The sequence below is a fragment of the Dendropsophus ebraccatus genome, chromosome 11, assembly GCF_027789765.1.
Source record: "Dendropsophus ebraccatus isolate aDenEbr1 chromosome 11, aDenEbr1.pat, whole genome shotgun sequence".
Taxonomy (NCBI): Eukaryota; Metazoa; Chordata; class Amphibia; order Anura; family Hylidae; genus Dendropsophus; species Dendropsophus ebraccatus.
This window is the reverse complement of record NC_091464.1, coordinates 97,752,274-97,769,103: the sequence shown is the minus strand read 5'-3', so window position 1 is coordinate 97,769,103 and position 16,830 is coordinate 97,752,274. Positions and strand designations below refer to the sequence as shown.

General features: G+C 48.1%; 1 protein-coding gene across 3 annotated transcripts in view; it reads right to left on the bottom strand.

The window, feature by feature from the left end:
• STXBP5L (syntaxin binding protein 5L) overlaps positions 1–16,830 on the bottom strand; it is a 244,647-nt gene that overhangs the window by 66,457 nt on the left and 161,360 nt on the right. For all 3 annotated transcript variants that reach the window (XM_069944600.1, XM_069944597.1, XM_069944598.1), the window contains exons 16-18: positions 15,026–15,204; positions 11,606–11,731; positions 3,838–3,989 (exon numbers count right to left, since the gene is read on the bottom strand). In XM_069944600.1, the coding sequence (XP_069800701.1) occupies positions 3,838–3,989; positions 11,606–11,731; positions 15,026–15,204 (457 nt within the window). The remainder of the gene's footprint in view (positions 1–3,837; positions 3,990–11,605; positions 11,732–15,025; positions 15,205–16,830) is intronic.

Sequence of the window (16,830 nt, the reverse complement as noted above, 5' to 3'; positions counted from 1 at the left end):
CTGTATATATCACTCCCTGTATATACTACTCCCTGTATATTACTCTGTATATATCACTCCCTGTATATACTACTCCCTGTATATTACTCTGTATATATCACTCCCTGTATATACTACTCCCTGTATATTACTCTGTATATATCACTCCCTGTATATACTGCTCCCTGTATATACTACTTCCTGTATATTATTCTGTATATATCACTCCCTGTATATCACTCCCTGTATACATTACTCCCTGTATATACTACTCCCTGTATATACTACTTCCTGTATATTACTCTGTATATATCACTCCCTGTATATACACTACTCCCTGTATATACTACTTCCTGTATATTACTCTGTATATATCACTCCCTGTATATCACTCCCTGTATAGACTACTCCCTGTATATACTACTCCCTGTATATACTACTCCCTGTATATACTACTTCCTGTATATTACTCTGTATATATCACTCCCTGTATATACACTACTCCCTGTATATACTACTTCCTGTATATTACTCTGTATATATCACTCCCTGTATATCACTCCCTGTATAGACTACTCCCTGTATATACTACTCCCTGTATATACTACTCCCTGTATATACTACTTCCTGTATATTACTCTGTATATATCACTCCCTGTATATACACTACTCCCTGTATATACTACTTCCTGTATATTACTCTGTATATATCACTCCCTGTATAGACTACTCCCTGTATATACTACTCCCTGTATATACTACTCCCTGTATATACTACTCCCTGTATATACTACTCCCTGTATATTACTCTGTGTGTACAAGCCAAAAAGACAGAAATGGCTGCACATCGCACCCATGGCTGACACTAAAGAAAGCCCCGCAGCGATGTGCAACATAGTGGAGGGTGCACATGACTAGGGGAGATGACAAGCACGTGCCAGGATCGTGCAAAGGGGATGAGTGGGGAGGGGGCTGCTGGTAATTGGTGGAAAAAGGGAGGAAGAGGTGGGGGGAAGGCGAGGTATATTTGGGGAGGGAGGAGCAGAACGGTCAGACCTAGCGGAGCTACACAGAGAAAAGTTCCCGCCCGCCCGCAGTGTTTGGGGGGTACGGTTTGTCACGGCGGCTGGAGTGGGTAGGGGAATTGGAGGTGACCCGGTTAAAATTGGAGACTCATAGTTAATGTTAATATTAGTTAAAATTGGAGAACATGGTTTTGGAATGCTGGGGCGGTACCCAGCTGGTGTGGGAGATCCTGTGGCCAGTGCCACAGGGGAGTGCATGGCTTCAACAGGTGGTGTCCTCAGGTTAGGTGCCTGCGACTGAGGGCAAGTTGAAGACCTTGGTGGATAACGGAAAGGGGGAAAAAGAGCAGGGGGTCCTTCCAATTCTCCTCTCACTGGGTTGGATTATCTCAGGGGGGTGTTGTTTCCAATGTTATTAACCACGTTGGTTATTGTTATTTATATTTTATAAGAGAAGGAATTTTCATACCTGGTGGATATTTTATTGTTAATAAAATTGGGCCGCTGTGGCCTTTGCACCACAACTATGTGTCGTCTCTTCAATGGGTGAAAGGGGTGGTGTATGGCCTAGCGCAGGTAAGCTATCCCTTAAGTCAAGCTTATTCACCAACATCAGAAGTTAGTATATAATTTGGCCAAACCATATTGCCTCATGTACCACGTGCAGGTCTTCTGATACACATGAGTCCCTAACCAAACAACATCACTGTGCCTGTCAGCGACCACAATCCCCGCAAAACATGCGCAAACAGAGAAGGGGGGCCACGGAATGGCCTTGCAACCCCATTGTCACAGGACCAGACCTCCCTTCCCTGACTGTGCACGCCTGCGGGGGTGGTGGTCACTGACCAACACGGTGTGGACTTAGTGTAGGGACCCATGTGTATCAGAGACCTGCACGCCGGTATATGGGGCAGTATGGCTTGATCAATTCACATACAGAATTCTGATGTTTTGTTATGCAGCCGAGAGGTACTAGTATCAGCCATAGGTGTGAGGTGCAGCGCCTTTTTCTCTCCTGGATCATATTTGTTTCTTTTCTCTTTTCTCTGTCTTTTGCACTCCTCCTGGTGAGACCCACATGACCGCAATCAGCAGGAGACACCTGAGGACACATGCTTTTAATCCCTCCTGTCTGTCCCATTCTATCTGCAGTAGCTATGGTGAGCGCAATACCTCATCCAGACTTGTGCTGTTTGGGGGCGACCTTCTCCGCTGGTGGTGCCAACTAGGTGTTGGGAAGGCTTGTTTGGGTCTGGTCCTGTGATATGCGGGTTGCAGGGCCGCTCCATGGCCTCCCTTCCCTGACTGTGCACGCCTGCGGGGGTGGTGGTCACTGACCAACACGGTGTGGACTTAGTGTAGGGACCCATGTGTATCAGAGACCTGCACGCCGGTATATGGGGCAGTATGGCTTGGTCAATTCACATACAGAATTCTGATGTCTTGTTATATGCAGCCGAGAGGCACTAGTATCAGCCATAGGTGTGAGGTGCAGCACTTTTTTCTCTCCTGGATCGTATTACTCTGTGTTGCTTCCATCTGTAGAACACGTTGGGTTCCTTCAGCCTGAGACCATAGACAGTTTCCTGGTGGCTCAGATGGAAGCGTGCCCCCTGGGATCGGCTGACAGGCAGGTGGAGTCGCTGTGACATTTGGGGCAACGTTTCCTGACAGGCGGAGTTAATAAGGCTCTTGTGTGTGATTGTCAGGACGCCCGGGGTGTGACTGATGGCTCCATCCTCCTCGGCTGGCAGGTGACATGCTGTGGGTTATGTTTCACACTGCTCTCTGACAGCAGGAGGCGGATGTGCAGTGGTCTATGGACACATATAGGGGGGCTCCGAAATTAACATAAACAGCGTTTAGGCTGAGAAATTCCTGGCGAGTTCTGCTGGAGGGGAAACTTCTCCCCATCACGGATTACTGAGGATGAACACGCTACAAACATAACATGTAGTAATATGTGGAGAGGCCATGATCCTGCACCGCACAGCGCCCCCGCAGGGCAGGAGGACTATAGGGTCTTCTTAAAGGGGCAGTATAAATAACAAGTATCTTCTCTGAAACCTTTTTAACAGACTCTGTATTGTATCTTGATGGTTCCTAAAGCCTGTGCCGGCTCTCAGTGACGGAGAGGATTCCTATATACATCCATTGTCCTGACCTGATACATTGTATTAAGTCTAGACAATGCTCTGTGAGCTCAGCTACACAATGCTCCTTCCTGTTTTGATGGTCACAATGATGAATCAAAGTGTTTCCACCAATCACATCCTACTGTAACTTACTGGATGTGACAGTGATCATGACCCCAGATCTGTATGGGGCACTACTACCATGCTGCCCACCACAGCGACTACTGACCATGACCCCAGATCTGTATGGGGCACTACTACTATGCTGCCCACCACAGCGACTACTGACCATGACCCCAGATCTGTATGGGGCACTACTACCATGCTGCCCACCACAGCGACTACTGACCATGACCCCAGATCTGTATGGGGCACTACTACCATGCTGCCCACCACAGCGACTACTGACCATGACCCCAGATCTCAGGAATCTCTGTCACATCTGGCAGGTGTGCACAATGTGCGATGCTCTGCGGGGCTCAGCTGACCTCTTGTATTATCTGACATATATAGCTTATATTCAGGCTCTGACTATTGTATGGAGCACAGAAGAGGATGAGGAGGATGATGTGCAGGACGTCGGATGTGGCTATAAGACATGTAGGGATCCGGAAGGAGACATGGATATTATGAGAGCGCAGTGGGGGCTGGTGAGCGCGCTTCTCATGCGTTGGAGCTGACGCTGCATCCCATACCTGTAGCAAACTGCTTAGTCTTGCGGGGAGAGCGCGGCTGCCTCTGGTAGGGGTCGCTGGCTCCGTATAAGTACACAGTCCCCATGCTGAGCAGGATGCTTCTCTGTATGTAATCTACCACAGCCAGGCCATTACAGTTCCCAAAGGCAACTCTGAAACAATAGAGAAGGTGCAGGCGGGGGTCACAGAAATACACAGGAGGGGGAGGGGGGGCTGTACTGTGTGTAGTGATGTACTGTGTGTGTGTGTGTACTGTGTGTGTGTGTGTACTGTGTGTAGTGATGTACTGTGTGTGTGTGTGTACTGTGTGTGTGTGTGTGTGTGTACTGTGTGTAGTGATGTACTGTGTGTGTGTGTGTGTGTGTATAGTGATGTACTATGTGTGTGTGTGTGTGTGTATAGTGATGTACTGTGTGTGTGTATAGTGATGTACTGTGTGTGTGTGTAGTGATGTACTGTGTGTGTGTAGTGATGTACTGTGTGTGTGTAGTGATGTACTGTGTGTGTGTAGTGATGTACTGTGTGTGTGTGTGTGTGTGTGTGTGTGTGTGTACTGTGTGTAGTGATGTAATGTGTGTGTACTGTGTAATGTGTGTGTACTGTGTGTAGTGATGTACTGTGTGTGTACTGTGTTTGTGTACTGTGTGTAGTGATGTACTGTGTGTGTGTGTACTGTGTGTAGTGATGTACTGTGTGTGTACTGTGTGTAGTGATGTACTGTGCGTGTGCACTGTGTGTAGTGATGTACTGTGCGTGTGTACTGCGTGTAGTGATGTACTGTGTGTAGTGATGTACTGTGTGTAGTGATGTACTGTGCATGTGCACTGTGTGTAGTGATGTACTGTGCGTGTGTACTGCGTGTAGAGATGTACTGTGTGTAGTGATGTACTGTGTGTGTGTACTGTGAGTGTGCACTGTGTGTAGTGATGTACTGTATGTGTGTGTGTGTGTGTAGTGATGTACTGTGTGTGTGTGTAGTGATGTACTGTGTGTGTAGTGATGTACTGTGTGTGTGTGTGTGTGTGTAGTGATGTACTGTGTGTGTGTGTATGTACTGTGTGTAGTGATGTACTGTGTATGTGTATAGTGATGTACTGTGTGTGTATAGTGATGTACTGTGTGTGTATAGTGATGTACTGTGTGTGTATAGTGATGTACTGTGTGTGTATAGTGATGTACTGTGTGTGTTTATACTGATGTACTGTGTGTGTGTGTATAGTGATGTACTGTGTGTGTGTGTATAGTGATGTACTGTGTGTGTATAGTGATGTACTGTGTGTGTGTGTATAGTGATGTACTGTATGTGTATAGTGATGTACTGTATGTGTGTCTATAGTGATGTACTGTGTGTGTAGTGATGTACTGTATGTGTGTGTGTATAGTGATGTACTGTATGTGTATATAGTGATGTACTGTGTGTGTAGTGATGTACTGTGTGTGTGTGTGTATAGTGATGTACTATGTGTGTGTGTGTGTGTGTGTGTGTGTGTGTATAGTGATGTACTGTATGTGTGTGTGTATAGTGATGTACTGTATGTGTATATAGTGATGTACTGTGTGTAGTGATGTACTGTGTGTGTGTGTGTGTGTATAGTGATGTACTATGTGTGTGTATAGTGATGTACTGTGTGTGTATAGTGATGTACTGTATGTGTATAGTGATGTACTGTATGTGTGTCTATAGTGATGTACTGTGTGTGTAGTGATGTACTGTATGTGTGTGTATAGTGATGTACTGTATGTGTGTGTAGTGATGTACTGTGTGTGTGTGTATAGTGATGTACTATTTGTGTGTGTGTGTGTATAGTGATGTACTGTGTGTGTGTATAGTGATGTACTGTGTGTGTGTATAGTGATGTACTGTGTGTGTATAGTGATGTACTGTGTGTGTGTATATAGTGATGTACTGTGTGTGTGTATAGTGATGTACTGTGTGTGTGTGTGTATAGTGATGTACTGTGTGTGTATAGTGATGTACTGTGTGTATATAGTGATGTACTGTGTGTATATAGTGATGTACTGTATGTGTGTATAGTGATGTACTGTGTGTGTATAGTGATGTACTGTGTGTGTGTGCAGTGATGTACTGTATGTGTGTGTAGTGATGTACTGTGTGTGTATAGTGATGTACTGTGTGTGTATAGTGATTTACTGTACGTGTGTGCAGTGATGTACTGTATGTGTGTGTATGTGTGTGTGTAGTGATGTACTGTATGTATTTGTGTGTGTATGTATGTGTGTGCAGTGATGTACTGTGTGTATTTGTATATGTGTGTGTAGTGATGTACTGTATGTGTGTGTAGAGATGTGCTGTGTGTGTGTGTGTGTGTGTGCGCGTGCAGTGGTGTACTCTGTGCGTAGTGGTGTACTGTATGTATGTGTGTGTGTGCAGTGGTGTTCTGTATGTGTGTGTATTGTGGTGTACTGTATGTGTGTGTGTATAGTGATGTACTGTGTGTGTATAGTGATGTACTGTATGTGTATAGTGATGTACTGTATGTGTATAGTGATGTACTGTATGTGTGTCTATAGTGATGTACTGTGTGTGTAGTGATGTACTGTATGTGTGTGTATAGTGATGTACTGTATGTGTGTGTATAGTGATGTACTGTGTGTGTAGTGATGTACTGTGTGTGTGTGTATAGTGATGTACTATTTGTGTGTGTGTGTGTGTGTATAGTGATGTACTGTGTGTGTGTATAGTGATGTACTGTGTGTGTGTGTATAGTGATGTACTGTGTGTGTGTGTATAGTGATGTACTGTGTGTGTGTATAGTGATGTACTGTGTGTGTGTGTGTATAGTGATGTACTGTGTGTGTGTATAGTGATGTACTGTGTGTGTGTATAGTGATGAACTGTGTGTGTATAGTGATGTACTGTGTGTATATAGTGATGTACTGTGTGTATATAGTGATGTACTGTATGTGTGTATAGTGATGTACTGTGTGTGTGTGCAGTGATGTACTGTATGTGTGTGTAGTGATGTACTGTGTGTGTATAGTGATGTACTGTGTGTGTATAGTGATTTACTGTACGTGTGTGCAGTGACGTACTGTATGTGTGTGTATGTGTGTGTGTAGTGATGTACTGTATGTATTTGTGTGTGTATGTATGTGTGCAGTGATGTACTGTGTGTATTTGTATATGTGTGTGTAGTGATGTACTGTATGTGTGTGTAGAGATGTGCTGTGTGTGTGTGTGTGTGTGCGCGCGCAGTGGTGTACTGTGTGTATGTGTGTGTGTGCAGTGGTGTTCTGTATGTGTGTGTATTGTGGTGTACTGTATGTGTGTGTATAGTGGTGTACTGTATGTATATGTGTGTGCAGTGGTGTTCTGTATGTGTGTGTATAGTGATGTACTGTATGTATATGTGTGTGCAGTGATGTTCTGTATGTGTGTGTATTGTGGTGTACTGTAAGTGTGTGTATAGTGATGTACTGTATGTATATGTGTGTGCAGTGGTATTCTGTATGTGTTTATTGTGGTGTACTGTATGTGTGTGTATAGTGGTGTACTATATGTATATGTTTGCGCAGTGGTGTTCTGTATGTGTGTGTATAGTGGTGTACTGTATGTATATTTGTGTGCAGTGGTGTTCTGTATGTGTGTGTATTGTGGTGTACTGTATGTGTGTGTATAGTGGTGTACTGTATGTATATGTGTGTGCAGTGGTGTTCTGTATGTGTGTGTATTGTGGTGTACTGTATGTGTGTGTATAGTGGTGTACTGTATGTATGTGTGTGTGCAGTGGTGTTCTGTATGTGTGTGTATTGTGGTGTACTGTATGTGTGTGTATAGTGGTGTACTGTATGTATATGTATATGTGTGCAGTGGTGTTCTGTATGTGTGTGTATAGTGGTGTACTGTATGTATATGTGTGTGCAGTGGTGTTCTGTATGTGTGTGTATAGTGATGTACTGTATGTATATGTGTGTGCAGTGATGTTCTGTATGTGTGTGTATTGTGGTGTACTGTATGTGTGTGTATAGTGATGTACTGTATGTATATGTGTGTGCAGTGGTGTTCTGTATGTGTGTGTATTGTGGTGTACTGTATGTGTGTGTATTGTGGTGTACTGTATGTGTGTGTATAGTGGTGTACTGTATGTATATTTGTGTGCAGTGGTGTTCTGTATGTGTGTGTATTGTGGTGTACTGTATGTGTGTGTATAGTGGTGTACTGTATGTATATGTGTGTGCAGTGGTGTTCTGTATGTGTAGGTATAGTGATGTACTGTATGTATATGTGTGTGCAGTGATGTTCTGTATGTGTGTGTATTGTGGTGTACTGTAAGTGTGTGTATAGTGATGTACTGTATGTATATGTGTGTGCAGTGGTGTTCTGTATGTGTTTATTGTGGTGTACTGTATGTGTGTGTATAGTGGTGTACTGTATGTATATGTGTGTGCAGTGGTGTTCTGTATGTGTGTATATAGTGGTGTACTGTATGTATATTTGTGTGCAGTGGTGTTCTGTATGTGTGTGTATTGTGGTGTACTGTATGTGTGTGTATAGTGGTGTACTGTATGTATATGTGTGTGCAGTCGTGTTCTGTATGTGTGTGTATTGTGGTGTACTGTATGTGTGTGTATAGTGGTGTACTGTATGTATATGTGCGTGCAGTGGTGTTCTGTATGTGTGTGTATAGTGGTGTACTGTATGTATATGTGTGTGCAGTGGTGTTCTGTATGTGTGTGTATAGTGGTGTACTGTATGTATATGTGTGTGCAGTGGTGTTCTGTATGTGTGTGTATTGTGGTGTACTGTATGTATATTTGTGTGCAGTGGTGTTCTGTATGTGTGTGTATTGTGGTGTACTGTATGTGTGTGTATAGTGGTGTACTGTATGTATATGTATATGTGTGCAGTGGTGTTCTGTATGTGTGTGTATAGTGGTGTACTGTATGTATATGTGTGTGCAGTGGTGTTCTGTATGTGTGTGTATTGTGGTGTACTGTATGTGTGTGTATAGTGGTGTACTGTATGTGTGTGTGTGTGCGCAGTGGTGTTCTGTATGTGTGTGTATTGTGGTGTACTGTATGTGTGTGTGTGTGCAGTGGTGTTCTGTATGTGTGTGTATTGTGGTGTACTGTATGTGTGTGTATAGTGGTGTACTGTATGTATATGTGTGTGCAGTGGTGTTCTGTATGTGTGTGTAGTGTGGTGTACTGTATGTGTGTATAGTGGTGTACTGTATGTATATGTGTGTGCAGTGGTGTTCTGTATGTGTGTGTACAGTGGTGTACTGTATGTGTAGTGGTGTTCTGCATGTGTGTGTATAGTGGTGTACTGTATGTATATGTGCGTGCAGTGGTGTTCTGTATGTGTGTGTATTGTGGTGTACTGTATGTGTGTGTATAGTGGTGTACTGTATGTATATGTGTGTGCAGTGGTGTTCTGTATGTGTGTGTATTGTGGTGTACTGTATGTGTGTGTATTGTGGTGTACTGTATGTGTGTGTACAGTGGTGTTCTGTATGTGTGTGTATAGTGGTGTGCTGTATGTATATGTGTGTGCAGTGGTATTCTGTATGTGTGTGTATAGTGGTGTACTGTATGTATATGTGTGCGCAGTGGTGTTCTGTATGTGTGTGTATAATGGTGTACTGTATATATGTGTGCGCAGTGGTGTTCTGTATGTGTGTGTATAATGGTGTACTGTATATATGTGTGTGCAGTGGTGTTCTGTATGTGTGTGTATAGTGGTGTACTGTATGTATATGTATATGTGTGTGCAGTGGTGTTCTGTATGTGTGTGTATAGTGGTGTACTGTATGTATATGTGTGTGTGCAGTGGTGTACTGTATGTGTGTGTATTGTGGTGTACTGTATGTGTGTGTATAGTGGTGTACTGTATGTATATGTGTGTATTGTGGTGTTCTGTATGTGTGTGTATAGTGGTGTACTGTATGTATATGTGTGTGCAGTGGTGTTCTGTATGTGTGTGTATTGTGGTGTACTGTATGTGTGTGTATAGTGGTGTACTGTATGTATATGTGTGTGCAGTGGTCTTCTGTATGTGTGTGTATAGTGGTGTACTGTATGTATATGTGTGTGCAGTGGTGTTCTGTATGTGTGTGTATTGTGGTGTACTGTATGTGTGTGTATAGTGGTGTACTGTATGTATATGTGTGTGCAGTGGTGTTCTGTATGTGTGTGTATAGTGGTGTACTGTATGTATATGTGTGCGCAGTGGTGTTCTGTATGTGTGTGTATAATGGTGTACTGTATATATGTGTGTGCAGTGGTGTTCTGTATGTGTGTGTATAGTGGTGTACTGTATGTATATGTGTGTGCAGTGGTGTTCTGTATGTGTGTGTATAGTGGTGTACTGTATGTATATGTGTGTGCAGTGGTGTTCTGTATGTGTGTGTATAGTGGTGTACTGTATGTATATGTATATGTGTGTGCAGTGGTGTTCTGTATGTGTGTGTATAGTGGTGTACTGTATGTGTAGTGGTGTTCTGTATGTGTGTGTATAGTGGTGTACTGTATGTATATGTGCGTGCAGTGGTGTTCTGTATGTGTGTGTATTGTGGTGTACTGTATGTGTGTGTATAGTGGTGTACTGTATGTATATGTGTGTGCAGTGGTGTTCTGTATGTGTGTGTATAGTGGTGTACTGTATGTATATGTGTGTGCAGTGGTGTTCTGTATGTGTGTGTATTGTGGTGTACTGTGTGTGTATAGTGGTGTACTGTATGTATATGTGTGCGCAGTGGTGTTCTGTATGTGTGTGTATAGTGGTGTACTGTATGTATATGTATATGTGTGTGCAGTGGTGTTCTGTATGTATGTGTATGGTGGTGTACTGTATGTATATGTGTGTATAGTGGTGTACTGTATGTGTGTGTATAGTGGTGTACTGTATGTATATGTGTGTGTGCAGTGGTGTTCTGTATGTGTGTATTGTGGTGTACTGTATGTGTGTGTATAGTGGTGTACTGTATGTATATGTCTGTGCAGTGGTGTTCTGTATGTGTGTGTATAGTGGTGTACTGTATGTATATGTGTGTGCAGTGGTGTTCTGTATGTGTGTGTATAGTGGTGTACTGTATGTATATGTGTGTGCAGTGGTGTTCTGTATGTGTGTGTATAGTGGTGTACTGTATGTATATGTGTGTGCAGTGGTGTTCTGTATGTGTGTATAGTGGTGTTCTGTATGTGTGTGTATAGTGGTGTACTGTATGTATATGTATATGTGTGTGCAGTGGTGTTCTGTATGTATGTGTATGGTGGTGTACTGTATGGTGGTGTACTGTATGTATATGTGTGTGCAGTGGTGTTCTGTATGTGTGTGTATAGTGGTGTACTGTATGTGTGTGTATAGTGGTGTACTGTATGTATATGTGTGTGTGCAGTGGTGTTCTGTATGTGTGTGTATTGTGGTGTACTGTATGTGTGTGTATAGTGGTGTACTGTATGTATATGTGTGTGCAGTGGTGTTCTGTATGTGTGTGTATAGTGGTGTACTGTATGTATATGTGTGTGCAGTGGTGTTCTGTATGTGTGTGTATAGTGGTGTACTGTATGTATATGTGTGTGCAGTGGTGTTCTGTATGTGTGTGTATGGTGGTGTACTGTATGTATATGTATATGTGTGTGCAGTGGTGTTCTGTATGTGTGTGTATAGTGGTGTACTGTATGTATATGTATATGTGTGTGCAGTGGTGTTCTGTATGTGTGTGTATAGTGATGTACTGTATGTATATGTGTGTGCAGTGGTGTTCTGTATGTGTGTCATCATATAATCACCACTCATACTCACAGGCCATAGGCAGAGCTGAGTGCCAGGCTGGTGATCTGCTGCGGGGGCTCTCCATCCATCCACACCAGCTGCACTACCAATTCTGTCTGGTATCCGGGAGGCATCCGCACAGGCCGGCTCTTCACGCTGAGTGGGGGAAGACATGGTCAGTATCTTACAGGATGCTGCTAAAGGATGGTGGTGATACACTGTGACAATCCTGCAGCTGTGAGCAGGACCCCTGCTTGCTGACAGTATGGTGGTGATACACTGTGACAACCCTGCAGCTGTGAGCAGGACCCCTGCTTGCTGACAGTATGGTGGTGATACACTGTGACAACCCTGCAGCTGTGATCAGGACCCCTGCTTGCTGACAGTATGGTGGTGATACACTGTGACAACCCTGCAGCTGTGATCAGGACCCCTGCTTGCTGACAGTATGGTGGTGATACACTGTGACAACCCTGCAGCTGTGATCAGGACCCCTGCTTGCTGACAGTATGGTGGTGATACACTGTGACAACCCTGCAGCTGTGAGCAGGACCCCTGCTTGCTGACAGTATGGTGGTGATACACTGTGACAACCCTGCAGCTGTGAGCAGGACCCCTGCTTGCTGACAGTATGGTGGTGATACACTGTGACAACCCTGCAGCTGTGAGCAGGTCAGGGCTGGCGCTTATACACCGCACCGTACGTTGCACTAACATAACATTACAGGAAATGAGTTGTTGTCTCAACAAATGGCGTTGCGCTGAATGTGGTTAATTACAGCGGCGCGGAGTCTTTTGTGAGTGGCGCTCGATGTATAATCCCGTAATCGCTCCGTAATTACAGGGCTCCTGGCTCCGTGCCGCCTGCTGTACTCTCTGCCAATCAGATCCTCCACCTCGGGCAGCCGCAACCTGCTCCAATCCCAACCACTATCCGGGGGGATACTGGTGACTGGTACTATCCGGGGGGATACTGGTGACTGGTACTCCCTGGGGGGATACTGGTGACTGGTACTATCCGGGGGGATACTGGTGACTGGTACTATCCGGGGGGGATACTGGTGACTGGTACTACCCGGGGGGATACTGGTGACTGGTACTATCCGGGGGGATACTGGTGACTGGTACTATCCGGGGGGATACTGGTGACTGGTACTATCCGGGGGGATACTGGTGACTGGTACTATCCGGGGGGATACTGGTGACTGGTACTATCCGGGGGGATACTGGTGACTGGTACTACCTGGGGGGATACTGGTGACTGGTACTATCCGGGGGGGATACTGGTGACTGGTACTACCCGGGGGGATACTGGTGACTGGTACTACCCGGGGGGATACTGGTGACTGGTACTATCCGGGGGGGATACTGGTGACTGGTACTACCTGGGGGGATACTGGTGACTGGTACTATCCGGGGGGGATACTGGTGACTGGTACTACCCGGGGGGATACTGGTGACTGGTACTACCCGGGGGGATACTGGTGACTGGTACTATCCGGGGGGATACTGGTGACTGGTACTATCCGGGGGGATACTGGTGACTGGTACTATCCGGGGGGATACTGGTGACTGGTACTATCCGGGGGGATACTGGTGACTGGTACTATCCGGGGGGATACTGGTGACTGGTACTACCTGGGGGGATACTGGTGACTGGTACTATCCGGGGGATACTGGTGACTGGTACTACCTGGGGGGATACTGGTGACTGGTACTATCCGGGGGGATACTGGTGACTGGTACTATCCAGGGGGGGGGGGGGGGGTGGATACTGGTGACTCGTACTATCCAGGGGGGATACTGGTTACTGGTGATGCTGGTAACTGGTACTATCCGGGGGGATACTGGTGACTGGTACTATCCGGGGGGATACTGGTGACTGGTACTATCCGGGGGGATACTGGTGACTGGTACTATCCGGGGGGATACTGGTGACTGGTACTATCCGGGGGGGGGGGGGATACTGGTGACTGGCACTATCCAGGGGGGATACTGGTTACTGGTGATGCTGGTAACTGGTACTATCCGGGGGGGGGGGGGGGGGGGGGGATACTGGTGACTGGTACTATCCAGGGGGGATACTGGTTACTGGTGATGCTGGTAACTGGTACTATCCGGGGGGATACTGGTGACTGGTACTATCCGGGGGGGGGATACTGGTGACTGGTACTATCCGGGGGGATACTGGTGACTGGTACTATCCGGGGGGGATACTGGTTACTGGTGATGCTGGTAACTGGTACTATCCGGGGGGATACTGGTGACTGGTACTATCTGGGGGGGGGGGGGGGGATACTGGTGACTGGTACTATCCAGGGGGGATACTGGTTACTGGTGATGCTGGTAACTGGTACTATCCGGGGGGATACTGGTGACTGGTACTCCCTGGGGGGATACTGGTGACCGGTACTACCTGGGGGGATACTGGTGACTGGTACTACCTGGGGGGATACTGGTGACTGGTACCATCCGGGGGGATACTGGTGACTGGTACTATCCGGGGGGATACTGGTGACTGGTACTACCTGGGGGGATACTGGTGACTGGTACTACCTGGGGGGATACTGGTGACTGGTACTACCTGGGGGGATACTGGTGACTGGTACTATCCGGGGGGATACTGGTGACTGGTACCATCCGGGGGGATACTGGTGACTGGTACTATCCAGGGGGGATACTGGTTACTGGTGATGCTGGTAACTGGTACTATCCGGGGGGATACTGGTGACTGTTACTATCCCGGGGGATACTGGTGACTGGTACTATCCGGGGGGGGGGGGTATACTGGTGACCGGTACTACCCAGGGGGGATACTGGTTACTGGTGATGCTGGTAACTGGTACTATCCGGGGGGATACTGGTGACTGGTACTATCCGGGGGGGGGGGGGGGGGGGGGGGATACTGGTGACTGGTACTATCCAGGGGGGATACTGGTTACTGGTGATGCTGGTAACTGGTACTATCCGGGGGGATACTGGTGACTGGTACTCCCTGGGGGGATACTGGTGACCGGTACTACCTGGGGGGATACTGGTGACTGGTACTACCTGGGGGGATACTGGTGACTGGTACTATCCGGGGGGATACTGGTGACTGGTACTACCTGGGGGGATACTGGTGACTGGTACTATTCGGAGAGATACTGGTGACTGGTACTATCCAGGGGGGGATACTGGTGACTGGTACTATCCAGGGGGGATACTGGTGACTGGTACTATCCAGTGGGGGATACTGGTGACTGGTACTATCCAGTGGGGGATACTGGTGATACTGGTGACTGGTACTATTCAGGGGGGAAACTGGTGACTGGAACTATTCAGGGGGGGGATACTGGTGGCTGGTACTATCCGGGGGGGGGGGGGGGGGATACTGGTGACTAGGACACCCACCCTCTCTGTTCCCTCCCCGGACTGCCCACCAGTCGCAGAGAGGAGGGGGCCTCTTACCTCAGACACGGTATACTGTCCCTCGGGGGCCCCTCGCTGGTCACAGATTTGGCACTGCCGGCCAGGTTCCGGCTCCTAGATGACAGTGGCTGACTGGTGGGCTCAGGAAAAGGGGGAATGCCATCCGGGTCGGGGGTCATGATGTCCTCAACCTCATACTGGAGCCGAGCTTCTAGGGACTTACAGGAAACAAAAGAATGAATCCCATCAGAGCAAAGCGTCACAACCAAAGGCAAACATTGTTTAGAGCACTACAACCGGAGCCCAACATTGTGCAGAGCGCCATAACCAGAGCCCAAAATTTTGCAGAGCGCCGCAACCAGAGCCAAACATTGTGCAGAGCGCCGCAACCAGATCCCAACATTGTGCAGAGCGCCGCAACCAGAGCCCAACATTGTGCAGAGCGCCGCAACCAGAGCCCAACATTGTGCAGAGCGCCGCAACCAGAGCCCAACATTGTGCAGAGCGCCGCAACCAGAGCCAAACATTGTGCAGAGCGCCGCAACCAGATCCCAACATTGTGCAGAGCGCCGCAACCAGATCCCAACATTGTGCAGAGCGCCGCAACCAGAGCCCAACATTGTGGCTCGGCTCCATGTATCACCGGCTCAGGGGCCGCGGCTCCAGGTACATGCATCACCGTCTCAGGGGACGCAGCTCGGCTCCATGTATCACCGTCTCAGGGGCCGTGGCTCCAGTTACATGTATCACCGGCTCAGGGGCTGCGGCTCGGCTCCATGTATCACCGGCTCGAGGGCTGCGGCTCGGCTCCATGTATCACCGGCTCGAGGGCTGCGGCTCGGCTCCATGTATCACCAGCTTAGGGGCTCGGCTCCAGGTACATGTATCACCGGCTCAGGGGCCGCGGCTCGGCTCCATGTATCACCGGCTCGAGGGCTGTGGCTCGGCTCCATGTATCACCGGCTCAGGGGCTGCGGCTCGGCTCCAGGTACATGTATCACCGGCTCAGGGGCTGCGGCTCGGTTCAAGGTACATGCATCACCGGCTCAGGGGACGCAGCTCTGCTCCATGTATCACCGGCTCAGGGGCCGCGGCTCCGGGTACATGTATCACCGGCTCAGGGGCCGCGGCCTCGCCTCCATGTATCACCGGCTCAGGGGCTGCAGCTCGGCTCCATGTATCACCGGCTCAGGGGCCGCGGCTCGCCTCCATGTATCACCGGCTCAGGGGCCGCAGCTCGCCTCCATGTATCACCGGCTCAGGGGCCGCGGCTCGCCTCCATGTATCAACGGCTATGGGGCTGTGGCTCCGGGTACATGTATCACCGGCTCAGGGGCCGCGGCTCGCCTCCATGTATCACCGGCTCAGGGGCTGTGGCTCGGCTCCATGTATCACCGGCTTAGGGGCTGCGGCTCGGCTCCATGTATCACCGGCTCAGGGACTGCGGTTCGGCTCCAAGTATCACCGGCTCAGGGGCTGCAGCTCTGGGTACATGTATCACCGGCTTAGGGGCTGCGGCTCCGGGTACATGTATCACCGGCTCAGGGGCTGCGGCTCGGCTCCATGTATCACGGGCTCGAGGGCTGCGGCTCGGCTCCATGTATCACGGGCTCGAGGGCTGCGGCTCGGCTCCATGTATCACCGGCTCAGGAGCTGCGGCTCCGGGTACATGTATCAACGGCTCAGGGGCTGCGGCTCGGCTCCAGCCTCCAGGTACATGTATCAACCGCTTGAGGGCTGCGGCTCGGCTCCATGTATCACCGGCTCAGGGGCCGCGGCTCCAGGTACATGCATCACCGGCTCAGGGGACGCAGCTCGGCTCCATGTATCACCGGCTCAGGGGC